The following is a 16,255-nucleotide window of genomic DNA, read 5'->3' as shown; positions in this document are numbered from 1 at the left end:
TGTGTTTGCTTAAGGCAATGTTGGTATATTTATACCTGAAAGGTGCCGGGTTTGACATAAGGCTGGACATAAGACGTCAATAAAGATGTCACTAAGAACTGGTCGTTCTTACAGTGCTTTACAGGAGTTCTCGGACGAAATCAAAACAAAGCAGCGGGGATTTCCCAGGTTGCTGGAGGCTTGGATTTGTTTAAGAACTCGGTGTGCTTTCTAGGGGGCTGGAGGAATAGGCTTGCTTAATGTGACAGCATGCGCTATGACTGAATTATGAAAAGGGTTTCTATGCCGTTGTGGGGATATTATTGATTTATAACCGCACAAGGGCAAATAATAGGAATATCGATTCAGGTACCTAGATAAACACACTACAAAACAGAGGAATTTTAAACCTTGATTTACCAAATGTGGATATTTTATGGATTGGCCAGAGAGGATTGAGATGTCACCAATTGATACCATTGGTGAAATCCTTCATGCATCTCCCACATCCTGACCCTATAATTGTGCACTGTGGTGGAAATGACTTATGCACTTTGACTGGGGTTGGTCTGGAAATGCTATTGAAGGACATCTTTGGACAATTGATGTCACTTTTTCCTCAAACTGCCTTTGTCTATTCCAATATATGCCAAAGACAAAAATGGAATTGGTCCAATCAATTTTGTCCACAGATTGAGAAAGCAAGGAAACATGTAAATAAATCTGTTTCTGCATACATGAGAGACTATGGAATGGGTTGTATATACCACAACAACTTGCGTTACAACATGCAAGGCATCTATAGGACAGATGGTGTACATTTCACTGATGAAGGGAACAGAGTCTATCTCTGTAACATCAGACTCTGCATTGGTACTTACTTGTATGTACAAAAAAAACCCACAATGAACACAACGGCTCTTTTTAGAGCCAACTAACAAGTAAACACTCAAATATAATTTTTAACTTTATTTTTTGTATTAATTTTTACCGAGGTCCGCGCACCGAGCACTCACCGAGCACTCCCCCTGCGCGGACCTATCGTGTTTTCTGTTATTTTTTAAAAAAAAAACACATTATTTTTAACCTTAGGAGTCCTTGAACGACCCCCTGAGAAGGCATAAGGGGTCAGGGACACTCTACCCTACCCCCTTCCCACGTTTTTAAGTTATATTTTTCACTCTCTTCTGAAAGCACAAAATGGCGGCGATAGGATTCGCGCACCGTGCATTTACCGAGCACTCACGGTGCGCTGACCTAGTGCAATAAAAAAAAAAAAAAAAACTAAATGGAAATGGACTTCGTCTCCTCTGTAGATACCTTGTATGTTGTAATGCAAGTTATTGTGGTGTATTGAATCCATACTATAGTCTTTCAGGAAAGCAGAAACAGATTTGTTCACATGATTCCTTCCTTTCTCAATGTGTGGTCAGAATTGTCGTAGGGGATCATGAGTTCCTACTCTGGTGAAACACACTTGCTGTTCTATATACTTACTTATGTTGTAAACTAGTGCATCAGAGACAGTCAGAGACAGAAAGGATACAGGACATGAAGAATACAAAATTGTATCACTTTGCTACTACCTCATAAATTACATTTAAATAAGTATGATTTTCAAAACAATTTTTTATTTACTAAATTAAAATTTATTTATAAGAATCTTCAAAATCTAAAAGAACTTGTAGGATTTCTTCATCAGAAATTTCATCCATCAAAGTGTCTGAAAATGATTTGTCAAACTCGACAACGTCTACACATTCCATTAATTCCATATCTAGTGTTTCATCAAAAAAATCTGCCATGGTATCTGCTTCATGTTCTTCTTGATTTGTTTCATCTATAGGATCAATATACACCTCAGAATAAGTTGCCTCAGTAAACGTTGCTGTTATTTCAAAGAAGATGTTGGTAGGCTCCTCATTTTCATTCATCATTTTATGTTAGTGTACTATTAAAAGAAAGAGAAACAGCGCTACTGCATGATTTCCTGCTCTGGTGAGACACACTTGCTGTTCTTTAAACTTACTTATGTTGCAATCTTCTGCATCAGAGACAGACAGTGAGAGAAAGGATGCAGGACATGAAAAAGAGATGTCAAATACACTTTTAAGAAAATTTTGGGGAAGAACTGAAGTATTTATGAGTAAACTTACTATGTAACACAAAGAATTATCAGTTTGCTACTACCTCATAAATTACATTTAGTTAAGTATAAATTCTCGTACAATATAATATTTATTTACTAAATTTAAATTTATTGTTGGGAATGATCGTCTAGATTGCATCATCAGCAATGTCAATATTGAAAATCTCCCAAAAAGAATCCTCAAACTCAATGAACTCCAAAGCTTCCATTAAATCTGAATCCAAGGATTCATCATAGAAATCGTCCATGCCATCTCCTCCATCATAAAGCTCTCCTTCAGGATTACTCTCATCAACAGGAACATCCTCAATAACAGTCACAAAAATGTCTATAACGATGTCAAATGACTCTTCATTTTCAACCATTATTATGTAAGTGTACTATTAAAAGAAAGAAAAAGACAGTGAGATGTTGCAGGGTAAGAGTGAGATAGGGCAGAGAAAAACTATTAAATTCTATAAGAAGAGTTACTACTGTGTAAATCTCACACCAGAAATTGAACGCCAAAATGTCCACACAAAAGTACCTCAGACACTATAGTCACAAAATGGCCGTGTTTCCCTGGACAATGTATAGTATCAAGCAAGAATTAGAAATATAAAGCACTGCATCTGATGTTGCCCTACTCAATCCATAAGTATAACATAAAAACATTAAATAACTAACAGAAAACATTTTTCCTATTAACTTAAAGTGAACAACAGAGTTCTCCTTACAAATTAACAACTCACCTTCTAGAAAACTGTTGTACAGTAAATTCTGTCTCAATCTCACACCTCAGAAGTGTACCTCAAACACTAAAATCTCAAAATGGCTGTGTTTCCCTCTCATTTTTCATACATATTCAAATACCCAGCCAATCACATTTCATCACACACAAAATCAAAACCAAAGAAACATTTTAATTGGTTCAAGTTATCAACACATTCAAACTCACATAATCTTCAACCTACCCCCAATGCTCTCTACCAATTACCATGCTAACTCTCCACAAAACACCTACCTAAACCCAAAGGTGAAAGAGTCATCACTCAATGTTGCACTCAACCAACATCTAAACACTGAAACTTGTTATTTTAATGTATTTCTTTTTTGTCTTTTTGAGCCGCGCTCCGCGCACGGTGCGCGGACCACGCGATATTTAAATTTTTTTATTTTTATTTTTCTCAACCTTCGGGGTCCTTTACAGACACCATGACAAAACCTAGGGGGCTCAGGAATCTCTACCCTGCCTCCTTGTCAACTATTACACTTCTGTTTACAACCACTATCATCTCCCACAAAAACAAGATGGCGGACAACACTTCCTCATTTCGACTGAATGGAATGTTGACAGCCAATCAGAATTCCGCGCGCGCACACTAAGGTCCGCGCACGTGCACGGACGGAGCACGCCCGTGCGCGCACCGTGTCCCGCATATAGATATATAATTTGAAAAAAGTCAATTTTCTAAACAATTACTGGGGGGATTTTTACCAAATATACAAAATAAATTATTGCATATCAGTCTTTACAATTTTGCCAAGTTTGCAGTAATTTCATTCAGCCGTTCGGGCTGTAGCTGTGTCTAAAGGTCCAATGCAAAATTGGATTGGACTCATTTTCACATTCAATTTTCTCAAAAACTACTGGACGGATTTACACCAAACATACAAAAGGCACTGCTCCATACCAGGCTCTTCCATTTTGCCAAGTTTGGTGTAATTCCGTTCAGCCGTTCGACCTGTAGCCTTGTCAGAATGTCCCATGGAAATTAACATGGGGAAAACACGTTTTGGGACCCCCCTTTTTTCTCTGCCCTCGCTTGACGAATCCCCCCGAAACTTTCAGGGAAGGAGCGGAGCGCAGCGAGGCAAATTTAAGGAAAATTACAGGCAGATCCCTCAATCAGCGCCAAAGTTATTCCCAATAGAATGTTCGCCAATTCCTATGGTAACTAGGTCCTAACTATATATACCTACTGGCGACCGCCAGTAGGTAATATATATATATATATATATATATCTATATCTATATATATAGATATATATATATCTATATATATATATAGATATATATATATCTATATATATATATATAGATATATATATTCCCCAAAAGGTGACCTCCACTCCACAGTCACAAATCAAGGCACACACTGGAGAAATGTAAAAAAAAATATACACACATATATATATATATATATATATATATATATATGTTTTCTCCTGAGTTTGCACCGGTCTCCCAGCACTCACGAACGGGTGCCTTAAAGCGGGTGGTGCCCCCGCCTCTATGACTGCTCCAAATTTTCGTAGTGTCAACCACATAAGACCAGCACTCACGGTAGCGAGCTATAAGATTTATTTTAGCTCACGGTGTTTCAGACGCGTTTCGGCATTCGCCTTCGTCAATGATAACATGGCGCTGCCGAAACGGCCTTTTTTTATGTTCAAACATCATTCATGGACATAGTCATAGGACAGCGGTATTACATCTCGGGCGCCATCTTAGCGTGGTGTAACACATTCTGGCATTTTCTAACCACGTAAAATACACAATGCTTCGGCATTATTCCAAAGTTACAATTTCATCATGCTCATGGATGAGCTATTATATCCCATACATTTATTTATAAGTATATTACTTCCATAACGCCCTTAGATGGGCTAATCTATCTCACTGTTATTTCAGTTGGATTAGTGCTCCTAGATAAGTTATAGCACTATGCTGTCCATAATGTCCATAATTACAATCACCCACCTGTAAAAATCAACAATTCAAAACCCCAAATTATAATCATACATCAGATCCAGTTACAGTGCATTTCTTGGTTTAATTACATCAGTTTTCCCCTAAATGTACTGCCAGTTCCTCATGCGAATTCAAGCCTCCAGGTGTTTTACTGTTCAAATCAATAATATACCTGGACTCAAGTCTTCTCAGAGTCGTCAATCTATCTCCCCCCTCGGGTTCTGCGATACATGGTCTAAACAAAAGTATGTCAAAAGGTTCCTATCCCCATTGTGAAAATCTTTAAAATGATGAGCCACCGGGTATGTCAAGTCTCCATTATTTATGGCCCTAGCATGTTCCAAAACCCTAATTTTTGCAGGATGGATAGTACTCCCTACATATTTCAATCCGCACGGGCACTGTAAGCAGTACACTGTGTACGGTGTGGAGCAGGTCAGAAATTTGTTTATTGGTCTTGATTGCCTCATTCCTGGTATCTGGAATGTGGAGACTTTCTTACTTCCAGCACAGGCCTTACACTTTTTGCAGGGGTGGAATCCCTTTAGATCCTTTTCAAAACCCTTCGACATAACCTTCTGGGTATAACTATTGGTGAGGCTGTCTCTAAGGGACCTGGCCTTACGATAGGTTATCAGGGGTCTCTTTGGAATATCCATTCCAATCACTGGATCCATTTGTAAAAGTTTCCAGTGTCTGTTGAACAAGTTTCTCAGTTTAGTGGCATCTTGCGAGAAGGTGGTGATCATTCTAAAATTGCTGATTTTATCCTCTTCTCCTCTTTTGATGCCTGCTTCAAGGAGATTCTGTCTAGCTACCGAGTCAACTCTACGCTTAGCACCCTCTAAAGTCTGTACACTGTATCCTCGCCTATGGAATCTGGCCATACTTTCGGCTGCATATTTTTCATAATCTATTCTCCTTGTGTTGTTTCTCTTTATTCGGAGCAATTCTCCGTAGGGGATACTGTTTATTAGCCTAGGGGGATGGCCACTGCGGGCATGCAAATGGAATTTCCCGCAGTGGGCTTACAATAGAGTTTAGTACAGAGTTTGTTATCAACCACTGTAACCTCCAGATCTAGAAAATTCACAGAGACCTCACTGATGTCCACTGTGAATTCCAGGTTATATTCATTCTGATTTAAAGCCTCTACATATTCAAGAGCACTCTCCTTCGTCCCTCTCCATATGACGAAGAGATCGTCAATATACCTATGCCAAGTGACGATTTTTTTCGTCCAAGGACCTTTGTCCGCTGCCCAGGCCACCTGCCCCTCCCACCAGCCCACAAATAAATTCGCGTAGCTGGGGGCGAAGCAGGTTCCCATCGCAGTCCCTGACACTTGTTTCAAATATTGACTCTCAAACCGAAAGATGGTATTGTGTAGACAGAAGCTCAAAAATTCTATCAACATCCTATTGTGCTCAGTGTATTTGGCTTCCCTATTCCTCAGAAAATACCGTACCGCCTCTATACCTTGCTGATGTGATATGCAAGTGTATAGGCTTGTGACATCCATAGCTATCATTAAGTCTCCCTCTCTTCAAACAACATCGTTTAATTTGCCCAAGAAATCTTTTGTATCTTTCGTGTAAGATCTTAATTTTACCACAAAAACAGACAGAAAATGATCAATATATACTGAAACATGTTCGAGCAAACTGCCTTGAGAAGAGACAACTTAATGAGTACAAGGATAACTTGATGCAAGCTAAGGTGAATAAATTTCAGAAATATCTCAAAAAATTCGAATTCGAGAAAGTCTATCCATACTCTGCTACCTCATTCACACCACCCACTAGAAATTCAAACAATAATGATCAGTCGGATGACGACGCGTCCAACAGTAGTGGATCCAGTACTGGGTCCTACCAACAAGGGAAAAGACGAGGTAACAGGGGAAACCGCAACAACAGGGGATGCCAGGGCTTCCATAATCAGCCACTAAGATGGCCAGCACCACCGCAGATGCCAGTTATAGGTCATCAATTCCCCTTCCACCAACCGCCGTACCCGATGATGGGTTGGAACCCAGGCTTCATGCCACCCCCTGATTTCCAACAACAATACCGCCAGCCTTTTTTAGACTTGGGCAGGAGGGGAAGAGGGAAGAGAAGAGGGACAAATCAACCGACGAACCATGTGTCATGGGAAGACAACCACACCCGCAACAGAGAACAACAGCCGGGAACGAGCGGCCTTTAAGTCTAATAACTAACCTTTCGGACAAAGTGTTGTCCCCTACCGAAGTCAAGGTCCTTGAAAGAGGTCTTGGTTTCGTCCCAACGGCACGCCCAGATAAATTTAAGCTCCACTGTGAGCTTGCGGCCTTCTTTAGAAAACTCAAACTCAAGGCTTTCTTCGAAGGGAAGGAAGATCCGAATGAAATGTCGCGAAAAGGAGACACTGGACTGAGATTAAGCTCGACTTTTATCCCCCCTTCTCAGTCAGTACCAGCTGCCATCACTGCTTTTCAGCAAGCAGTATTTTTGGACCTTGAAACCTACCAGGACACCCCGTCCTTTAGTAATCTCAGTACGGCAGAACATAATGCACTGAAATCCCTGCAAAATGATCAAAATATCACAATTAAGCCAGCAGACAAGGGCGGCGGCCTGGTAATACAAAATACAGTTGACTATGAGAAGACATGCCAAACCCTTCTAGATGACAGAAAAAACTACACGCCCCTATCAAGGGATCCAACACCAGACCTCAGAATACGAATCAACACCCGAGTTAGGAGAGCGGAAGAGATGGGAGAGATCTCCAAAAATGAAGCAGATTTCCTCAGCACGAATGAAAGTATCACTCCTTACTTTTACACGCTAGCTAAGACACATAAAAAAACGGCTACCACCACCAGGGAAGCCCATCGTGTCGGGCATAGGCTCTTTATTAGAGCCCTTTCCACGCTTTTGCGACCACTTCCTGAAGCCGATAGTCCAAAGTACCCTTACCTATCTCAAAGACACCAAGAGCCTCCTCCAACTGCTCCAAGATCTAGACCTCACAGGTGATACAGTGACACTGGTCACGTTAGACATTGAGAGTCTGTACACTAGTATTCCCCAGGATGACACCATCAAGGTCCTGGGGACGGCCCTAGATTCAATTACTTGGAACTATCAAACATCAAAAAGTTTCATCTTGGATTGCGCCACAATAGCGCTGAAGGAGAACTTCTTTTCCTATAAAAATAATCTCTACCTGCAAACCACCGGGACGTCAATGGGCAGTACTTTTGCCCCTAGTGTGGCGGGCTTGTACGTCGCTGATTGCGAGGCGAAATACATCTTACAACCCAACAGCTCCCACACCAGCTCCGTCAAAATCTGGAAACGCTACATTGACGACGTCCTGGTGGTATGGACAGGTGGTAACGCTCAGTTACAGGTCTTCCTCACCTGGATCAATACACTTGATCCGAACTTGAAATTCACTTTTGAAACAAGTCAATCCGAAGTGACTTTTCTAAATGTGACAATAAATGTTACCGGCACAAGACTCACTACAAAAACATACCAGAAACCCACTGCTCGGAATAACCTTCTGGAATTTACAAGCTTTCCCCCTCGCCCATTAAAGAAGAATTTGCCATATGGCCAGTACTTACGGATAAGACGTAATTGCTCGGAACTCCAAGATTTCAAAACGCAATCTGCAGAGCTTACCGAAAAACTAAAATCGCGAGGCTACCCTGTGTGCACTCTAAATAAAGGTTACGAAACGGCCCGTAACCAGCCACGGGAAGCACTCCTAGAAGATAAGGTCACTAACATTGAAGACATACCGCTTACGTGTGTAACTACATATAGTACTCTGTCAAATCACATGAAAAAGTCAATCAATAAAAATTGGAGAATTCTGTCCAGCACTAAAAAAGACTGGGAGAAGCCACTATTCTCCTTTAAGAAAGGACGAAGCTTGAAAGACACTCTGGTATACACACGACCAAAATCTACAGCCCCAGTCATAGAAAGATCTATCACTGATATTTGGGGACTACCGAGGGTTACTGGACACTTCCCCTGCACGAACTGCAGTGTCTGCCACCTCACATCACATTCAAAAACATTGGAGCTTGAGCCAAGAAAAATCTGGACGCAAAGAGACCACACGAATTGTAACACACAAAACGTGGTATACCTATTCACATGTCCCTGCGACCTACGATATGTAGGAATGACTAGCCGCAAGGTGAAACACAGAATTTGTGAGCATCGCTCCAACATAAGATGTACAAGGTTAACTACCAAAATGAGCAGACATTTCTTGGAACTGAATCATACCACCAACGATATGCATTGGACAATCATTGAACATTTGAATAGCGGCAATGACATGATCAATCGCCTCTTTGAGAAAGAACAGAGGTGGGTCTACAGATTGGGGACACACCTCAACGGTTTGAACGACGATATCCCCTGGAATACTGTGATCAAATAAATTAGCTAGTCCGATATTGGTCAATGGAGTTCTTTTAATCACCCCTTATTTTTGAAGTTTAGCGCAGTGCATGCTCCACGTCACCCATAGCCTAACATGATAACTAGAGTTCCTTATTGTGTAAGCAGTAGTCCTTATGGATTTCGAAAGGGTCAATACGAGCATGATTAATACTTCTGTGCTTCTTTAACACAATCGCGCTTCCTCTACATTACTGGAAACAGAACTTAATTGCCAAAATATTTCACATGATAAACAACTCCTGCGGAGCTTGACATAATCTCTAAGCTCGTCTAGAAGCACCCTCTTCGTGTTTACTTGCCGTCACCTAGCAACCTCCTTTCAGCCAGTCCCGCTCACGTGACCCCAGCGTCACTAGCCTCCCTGTATTCCAATACAATCCGTGACGAGGCATCGCTCCAGGCCACGCCCACCCGGAAGCATTCGCTGCCTCGCTGTTTCACTAACATAAACGGCTACCGTACGCCGGCCGGACATCTTCAGGGTCCAGTCCGAGGGCGATGCAGGTAGACTGAGGGTGCCGAGCGTCAAGGGCGTGAGTAAATCCTCCAGATCCATGTGACCTTAACCACAAAGTACTGACCTTGCTACGAGTGTTCACTCGTATTTACAGTTATGTCATGTCTTTTCTTTGATTTCGACACTGAACAGGATGTGCCGAATACGTTCCCACCCTCCTCCTGAGATCCATGGTGATTTATTTTAACACCAGAAAAGTGAGACATTTTAATTCATTTTAATTACCTGTTGCGATCGAACTGTGACCATTAACTTGATCGCTAACCTTGTAGTCTTCCTTCATGTTTTTAATCACAGTCATACGTACCTCAGATCACGCATAGTGCACAACACTCCCCCAATGTTAACAGCTATGTACCCAGGGACAAAAGGTGGTGATAAAAATAACGCTATTCTACCACAACTGTCTCTTTGCCACTGAATGGAGCACCATAGACCTACAGCAACATTCAGTATCACTACTAAATGTTTGTTATGTCTTATATGTATGTCTATGTCCCCCCCCGTTTTTCCTTTCCAGGTGCAGAAACCACTAAATCGAAGCCTCCTAAACCAGGAGTTATTAGGAAGCCATTTATTCTTCCTAATTTTCACCATTTTGTTTAATTTTCACTTTCACGCCCCTCGGTAAGGGTGGGCCTTAGCGCGTCCATACCACCAGGGTATAGAACACTTTTAGTCCTGAAGAATTGCCGGGTAAAATCACACCGTTTCGATGGCAAGAAACATATCGACTGATGCATAGGAATCCTCCACTCAACTTAATGTGGACTGCTTCCATACACATAATTTTAATTATTGTCTTTAGTGGTCATAGAATAAAAATTTCCTTGTGATATACTACTGACTTTTTTATACCCCCATCATCCACTAGCTTAATCTTGCACAACACGCCCTTAACTCACTATCCCGCTCCGCAGTAGATCTGGCGTTGTAGCACACCAAAGAGACACTTGGTCTCTTTGGTGGAGCCCGATGATGAAGCATGTCATCACTAGGTGGTGAGTGAGGGCTTACTTTAAACGTCCCAGTGTGGTCGTCTCATAAGCTTGAGTCTGTTGCTCCCTACTGTGGCAAAACCTATTTCTTAAGACACTCTTTTTTTGTTTATATGTATATGTATGCATGCATTTATATTTGTATTTATATAGATATACAGATTATATATGTTTATATATGTATGTATATACATACACATACATATATATATAAATGCATATGCATATATATGCATATATATATATGTGTATATGTGTGCGTGTAGAGAGAGGTAGAGAGGTAGATGTGTAGAGGTAGAGAGGTAGAGGTAGAGAGTTAGCGGTAGAGACTAGTAGAGAGAGAAGTAGAGAGAGGTAGAGAGGTAGAGAGTAGAGAGTGAGTCTTAGAGAGTAGAGAGTGAGTAGTAGAGAGTAGTAGAGAGCAGTAGAGAGAGTAGCAGAGAGTGAGTAGTAGAGAGTAGTAGAGTGAATAGTAGAGTGAGTAGTAGAGAGTAGTAGAGAGTGAGTAGTAGAGAGTAGTAGAGAGTAAGTAGTAGAGTGAGTAGTAGAGAGCAGTAGAGAGTGAGTAGTAGAGAGTAGTAAAGAGTGAGTAGTAGAGAGTTAGTAGTAGAGATTAGTAGAGAGTAGTAGAGGGCGAGTAGTAGAGTGAGTAGTAGAGACTAGTAGAGAGAGAGTAGTAGAGAGTAGTAGAGAGTAAGTAGTAGAGTGAGTAGTAGAGAGCAGTAGAGAGTGAGTAGTAGAGAGTAGTAAAGAGTGAGTAGTAGAGAGTTAGTAGTAGAGATTAGTAGAGAGTAGTAGAGGGCGAGTAGTAGAGTGAGTAGTAGAGACTAGTAGAGAGAGAGTAGTAGAGAGTGAGTAGTAGAGAGTAGTAGAGAGTGAGTAGTAGAGTGAGTAGTAGAGAGTGAGTAGTAGAGAGTAGTAGAGAGTGAGTAGTAGAGAGTAGTAGAGAGAGAGTAGTAGAGAGTGAGTAGTAGAGAGTAGTAGAGAGTGAGAAGTAGAGAGTGAGTAGTAGAGAGTAGTAGAGAGTGAGTAGTAAAGAGTGAGTAGTAGAGAGAGAGCAGTAGAGAGTGAGTAGTAGAGAGTAGTAGATAGTGAGTAGTAGGGAGCGAGTAGTAGAGAGAGAGTAGTAGAGTAGTAGAGAATGAGTAGTAGAGAGTGAGTATTTGAGAGTAGTGGAGTAGGAGAGAGTAAGTAGTAGAGAGTAGTGGAGAATATTCCAAAGTTTGGCACAGCACCACTTGCACAATAAGTCCAATCAAATCATATCACTTAGAGTCCTTATTGAAGCGCTGAATCTTGGTGTATATTCAAATGCTTTTATTTTCCTTAAGTTTATGTACCACAGCCAGTCGAAACGTTTCGTTCTGTACAACAGAACTTCTTCAGGGCGTTCTTATTTCCTTCAAGTTATGTCGGTATCCTGTTGTCATATAACTAGATATTTCTTCCAAATGTTAGACGAGACGTAAGTACATTCTTATTCAAAGTGACTAGGTATCAATTTTACCCACACAATTCGGGCAGACTTGAGTAATTTATAGCATCCTCAAAGTCAGTCTTTCCAAAGTATAGGACATGATAATCCAAATCCAAATGTTTCTCAAGAAAAGTCATTTTCAATCGTTTGGAATATTGGTGTTTGGGCAGATATGACCCAGGGACCCCCAGTATGCAAGGGGAATTAGTCCCCCCTCTGCAAACGCGCCAGTGGCCTGCGTTGCAGAGAGGTGTAAAAAGGGGCATAGCCTCATTACACCTCTGTGCAATGCAGCCCCCTGGCGCATACTGGAGGTTCCAGATGGGCTAGTTGGCCCCCAGGGACCCCTAGTATGCAAGGGGAATTAGTTCCCCCTCTTCAAACATGCACGGGGGCTGCGTTGCAGAGAGGTGTAAAAAAGGGTGTGGCCTCATTACACTTCTCTGCAATGCAGCCCCCTGGCGCATACTGGAGGCTCCTGGTGGGCTAGTTGGCCCCCAGGGACCCCCAGTATGCAAGGGGAATTAGTTCCCCCTCTGCAAACGTGACAGGGGGCTGCGTTGCAGAGAGGTGTAACAAGGGGCATAGCCTCATTACACCTCTCTGCAATGCAGTCCCCTGGCGCATACTGGAGATTCCTGGTGGGCTTTCAGGTCTTATATAGTTAGGAATTAGCATTAAAAAAAACTTTGAAATTCACTGAAAAAAACATAGGTTTCAGGCCTTATATAGTTAGGAATTAGCATTTAAAAAACCTATGAAATTCACTGAAAAAACCATAGGTTTCACACCAGTTATAGTTAGGAATTAGCATTTAAAAAACCTATTAAATTCACTGAAAAAAACCATAGGTTTGACACCAGTTATAGTTAGCTGGAAATTTTACTGACATAAAACCATTGAAATTCCCACGTTATAGTTAGTTGGACTCACTATAACTTGCGCGCCTGCAATGCACTGCTGATGACGTCACATATTACATCACTCATGACATGGTCAGTGACATCACTCATGACATCACTGATGACACCATCCTTGTGACAGAGTGACAGACCTCCTTTCAGTGTAATGTAACCCTTGAAACACATATTCAAAAATAGAAACTAAAATTTTCAAAAAATAGAGATACCCATACCAGTTACAACAACCAATTCAGTAATACCACCATCTATATACACATCCACTCATTCACCAACAGTTCTATATAGTCACTCATACATATATTCACTCATCATATGTAGTGAAACACCTATACATCCTGTAACACACCGACAGTCATCCAAAAGTTACTCACACACATAATCACACATGCAAATAAACTATTGAACATCCATTTATTTGCATATACAGCTATACACACACTACCACCTTACTTCTAAGGAAACTTACACATACTTACTCTCTTAAACAATCACTTATAGAAACACATACTTATTTAAACAAGAACTCTTTCAATCTCTCACTCTCACATATACTCACTTATATACATCAATACTCACATATACTAGATTAAAACATATGTAGTTACTGATAAAGACACTAGTGAGACAGTCATTCACTCACTAACACACACATATACACACTCATCCACCCATACAGTCCTGCACATATGCTGTCTTCAAAACACATACAAACAGTGAGTCAGTCATTGATGCATCTATGTGCTAAGTAACACCCCCACCAAACCATACAGACACTCATACTGATACTAAAAAAAAATCTAATAACCCATATACACACACATGTAGCTACTCACCAACCCATGCAGCCACTTATACACAAAGTGAAACACTGATACAAACATTTAAATATTTAAACAATACTCGCTAATATATGTATTCACTAAGATACACTTAATAAGTCAGTTAACCAATCAATTTAAAAAAAAAAAAAAACAACCATTAAGATACTTATTTAAACATTTATTCTTCCATCGACCTTTACATATACATATATAAAACATATTTATTTTTCAGAAAGACACACATTCACTGGATGGTGTCATCAGTGATGTCATGAGTGATGTCACTGACCATGTCATGAGTGATGTAATATGTGACGTCATCAGCAGTGCATTGCAGGCGCGCAAGTTATAGTGAGTCCAACTAACTATAACGTGGGAATTTCAATGGTTTTATGTCAGTAAAATTTCCAGCTAACTATAACTGGTGTCAAACCTATGTTTTTTTGAGTGAATTTAATAGGTTTTTTAAATGCTAATTCCTAACTATAACTGGTGTGAAACCTATGTTTTTTTCAGTGAATATATATATATATATATATATCCAAAACAAACAGGTAGCCCCAAAGCAAAGCGAAGCCACACGAGGTTTCTTTAGGCACATTGAAACATTTTAATCGATTTCACCGCTTGCTCGCAGATAGCAACCCAGTGCAGTCTTCAGAAATAAACAAGCCAGACGCGTTTCAGGAAGTAATCCTTTCATCAGAGGCAGTGTCCATGAAGTAATGCAAAACAGTTTCTGGTCACGTCTACTTATATACCTGCCACAGTGGGCGTGGTTATTTCGCAATGCCTTCTGTGCCTTGTAGTACGTCGACCTTCTTCCCTCAGTGGGGCAGTTAAACAGTGGAAGGGCAAGAGCAGCGCCAACGCAGGTGGTGCTACCTTGAACACGATTTCACTGTTGTAAAGCGGAACAGATGACTGCCAACGGTATGCTTCACTCCACTTGGATAACACTGTTCTATTTGAAAGGACTGTTTAACTGCCCCACTGAGGGGCTTTGCTTTGGGGCTACCTGTTTGTTTTGGATATATATATATATATATCTATATATATATATATAAATATATATTCTGGATACTCGCCACTCCGCAGACTGCCGCTGCGAAAATTAAAAAGATGAGGAAATGTGAACCCTTTGATTTGCTGGTGCAAGAAAGTGCTTTTATTCAATAAATACCAGCGCGTCCGCCATGACGCGTTTCACCTCCAAAGGAAGCTTGATCACAAATATATATAGCTCGTCATGCAGTACACTGCTTGTGTGCTCATGACGAGCTGAGCTCGTCATGAACAATGGGATTCAAGGGAGGTCAGCATCCTGGATGAATTGCTGTAGCATTGAAGGTGTTAAATAAATATGGAGTAAACTGACCCCCTTTGGAGTGCTGGATTATTTCCGTGTATGGAAAGGAAAAAGGACATTTATATATATATAGTGACAGTCACAACCTTGATTATGCAGTACTAACAGCCTTTACATTCTTACAAATAAACCATACTAAGCAGCCAAGTATTTAATTTGTGAAATTTGCTATATGATAGAAAACCAGCTTTTTTATGTTTCTACAGCATTATGTAAATCTATATATGCATCCATTGTATAATGAACAAGATACCCTACATCTGTGGGTCTTTCTGTCTATTGTAAAACTTTGCAGAAATAGACACTACTAGGCTCTGCTTGTTTTTTCCCCAGGGTCTCTTCATCTTGATTTTCGTAGTTCTGTGGGACAGGAAGGTAAGAATGGTTATCCACGCTTACCTTGATTATTAGTGCATCAACGCATATTTTTACATTTGTGACTCATGGTTCTTCCTTTTTAAAAAACAGGTACAGGATTCATTGGCAAAAACATTTTCTTTATCAACTTTGACCTCATCACACTCTAAGGTGAGAGTATTGTTAGAAGTCTGTTGCTAATATTTTATTCTATTGCTAATATTTTATTCTGTTGCTCAGATTGCGCTTTCATATCTTTTGCCTTCTCACACAGCTGACGCATCCTAAACATTCTTAGTTTATACCGAATACAATGTAAATGTCTTCTGTATGTGTATCACATCTTTTTTTAAAAATCTTTTTATTGAAACAGAACAGCTCCATTAAAATACACATCAGATAGCAGCGGAAGTGCATTGGTACAGTTACGATCATACAAATGTAAAAATCAAATGG

General features: G+C 40.5%; 1 protein-coding gene across 1 annotated transcript in view; it reads left to right on the top strand.

The window, feature by feature from the left end:
* Positions 1-16,255, top strand: part of LOC144762474 (adhesion G-protein coupled receptor F1-like) — a 208,032-nt gene that overhangs the window by 174,081 nt on the left and 17,696 nt on the right. Inside the window, exons 5-6 of the mRNA XM_078647688.1 lie at positions 15,776-15,817; positions 15,911-15,970. Coding sequence (XP_078503814.1) covers positions 15,776-15,817; positions 15,911-15,970 — 102 coding nt within the window. The remainder of the gene's footprint in view (positions 1-15,775; positions 15,818-15,910; positions 15,971-16,255) is intronic.

Source organism: Lissotriton helveticus, chromosome 6 (assembly GCF_964261635.1).
Source record: "Lissotriton helveticus chromosome 6, aLisHel1.1, whole genome shotgun sequence".
NCBI classification, from domain to species: Eukaryota; Metazoa; Chordata; class Amphibia; order Caudata; family Salamandridae; genus Lissotriton; species Lissotriton helveticus.
Note: the sequence above shows the minus strand (reverse complement) of the source record. Positions and strands in the feature narration are given on the sequence as shown.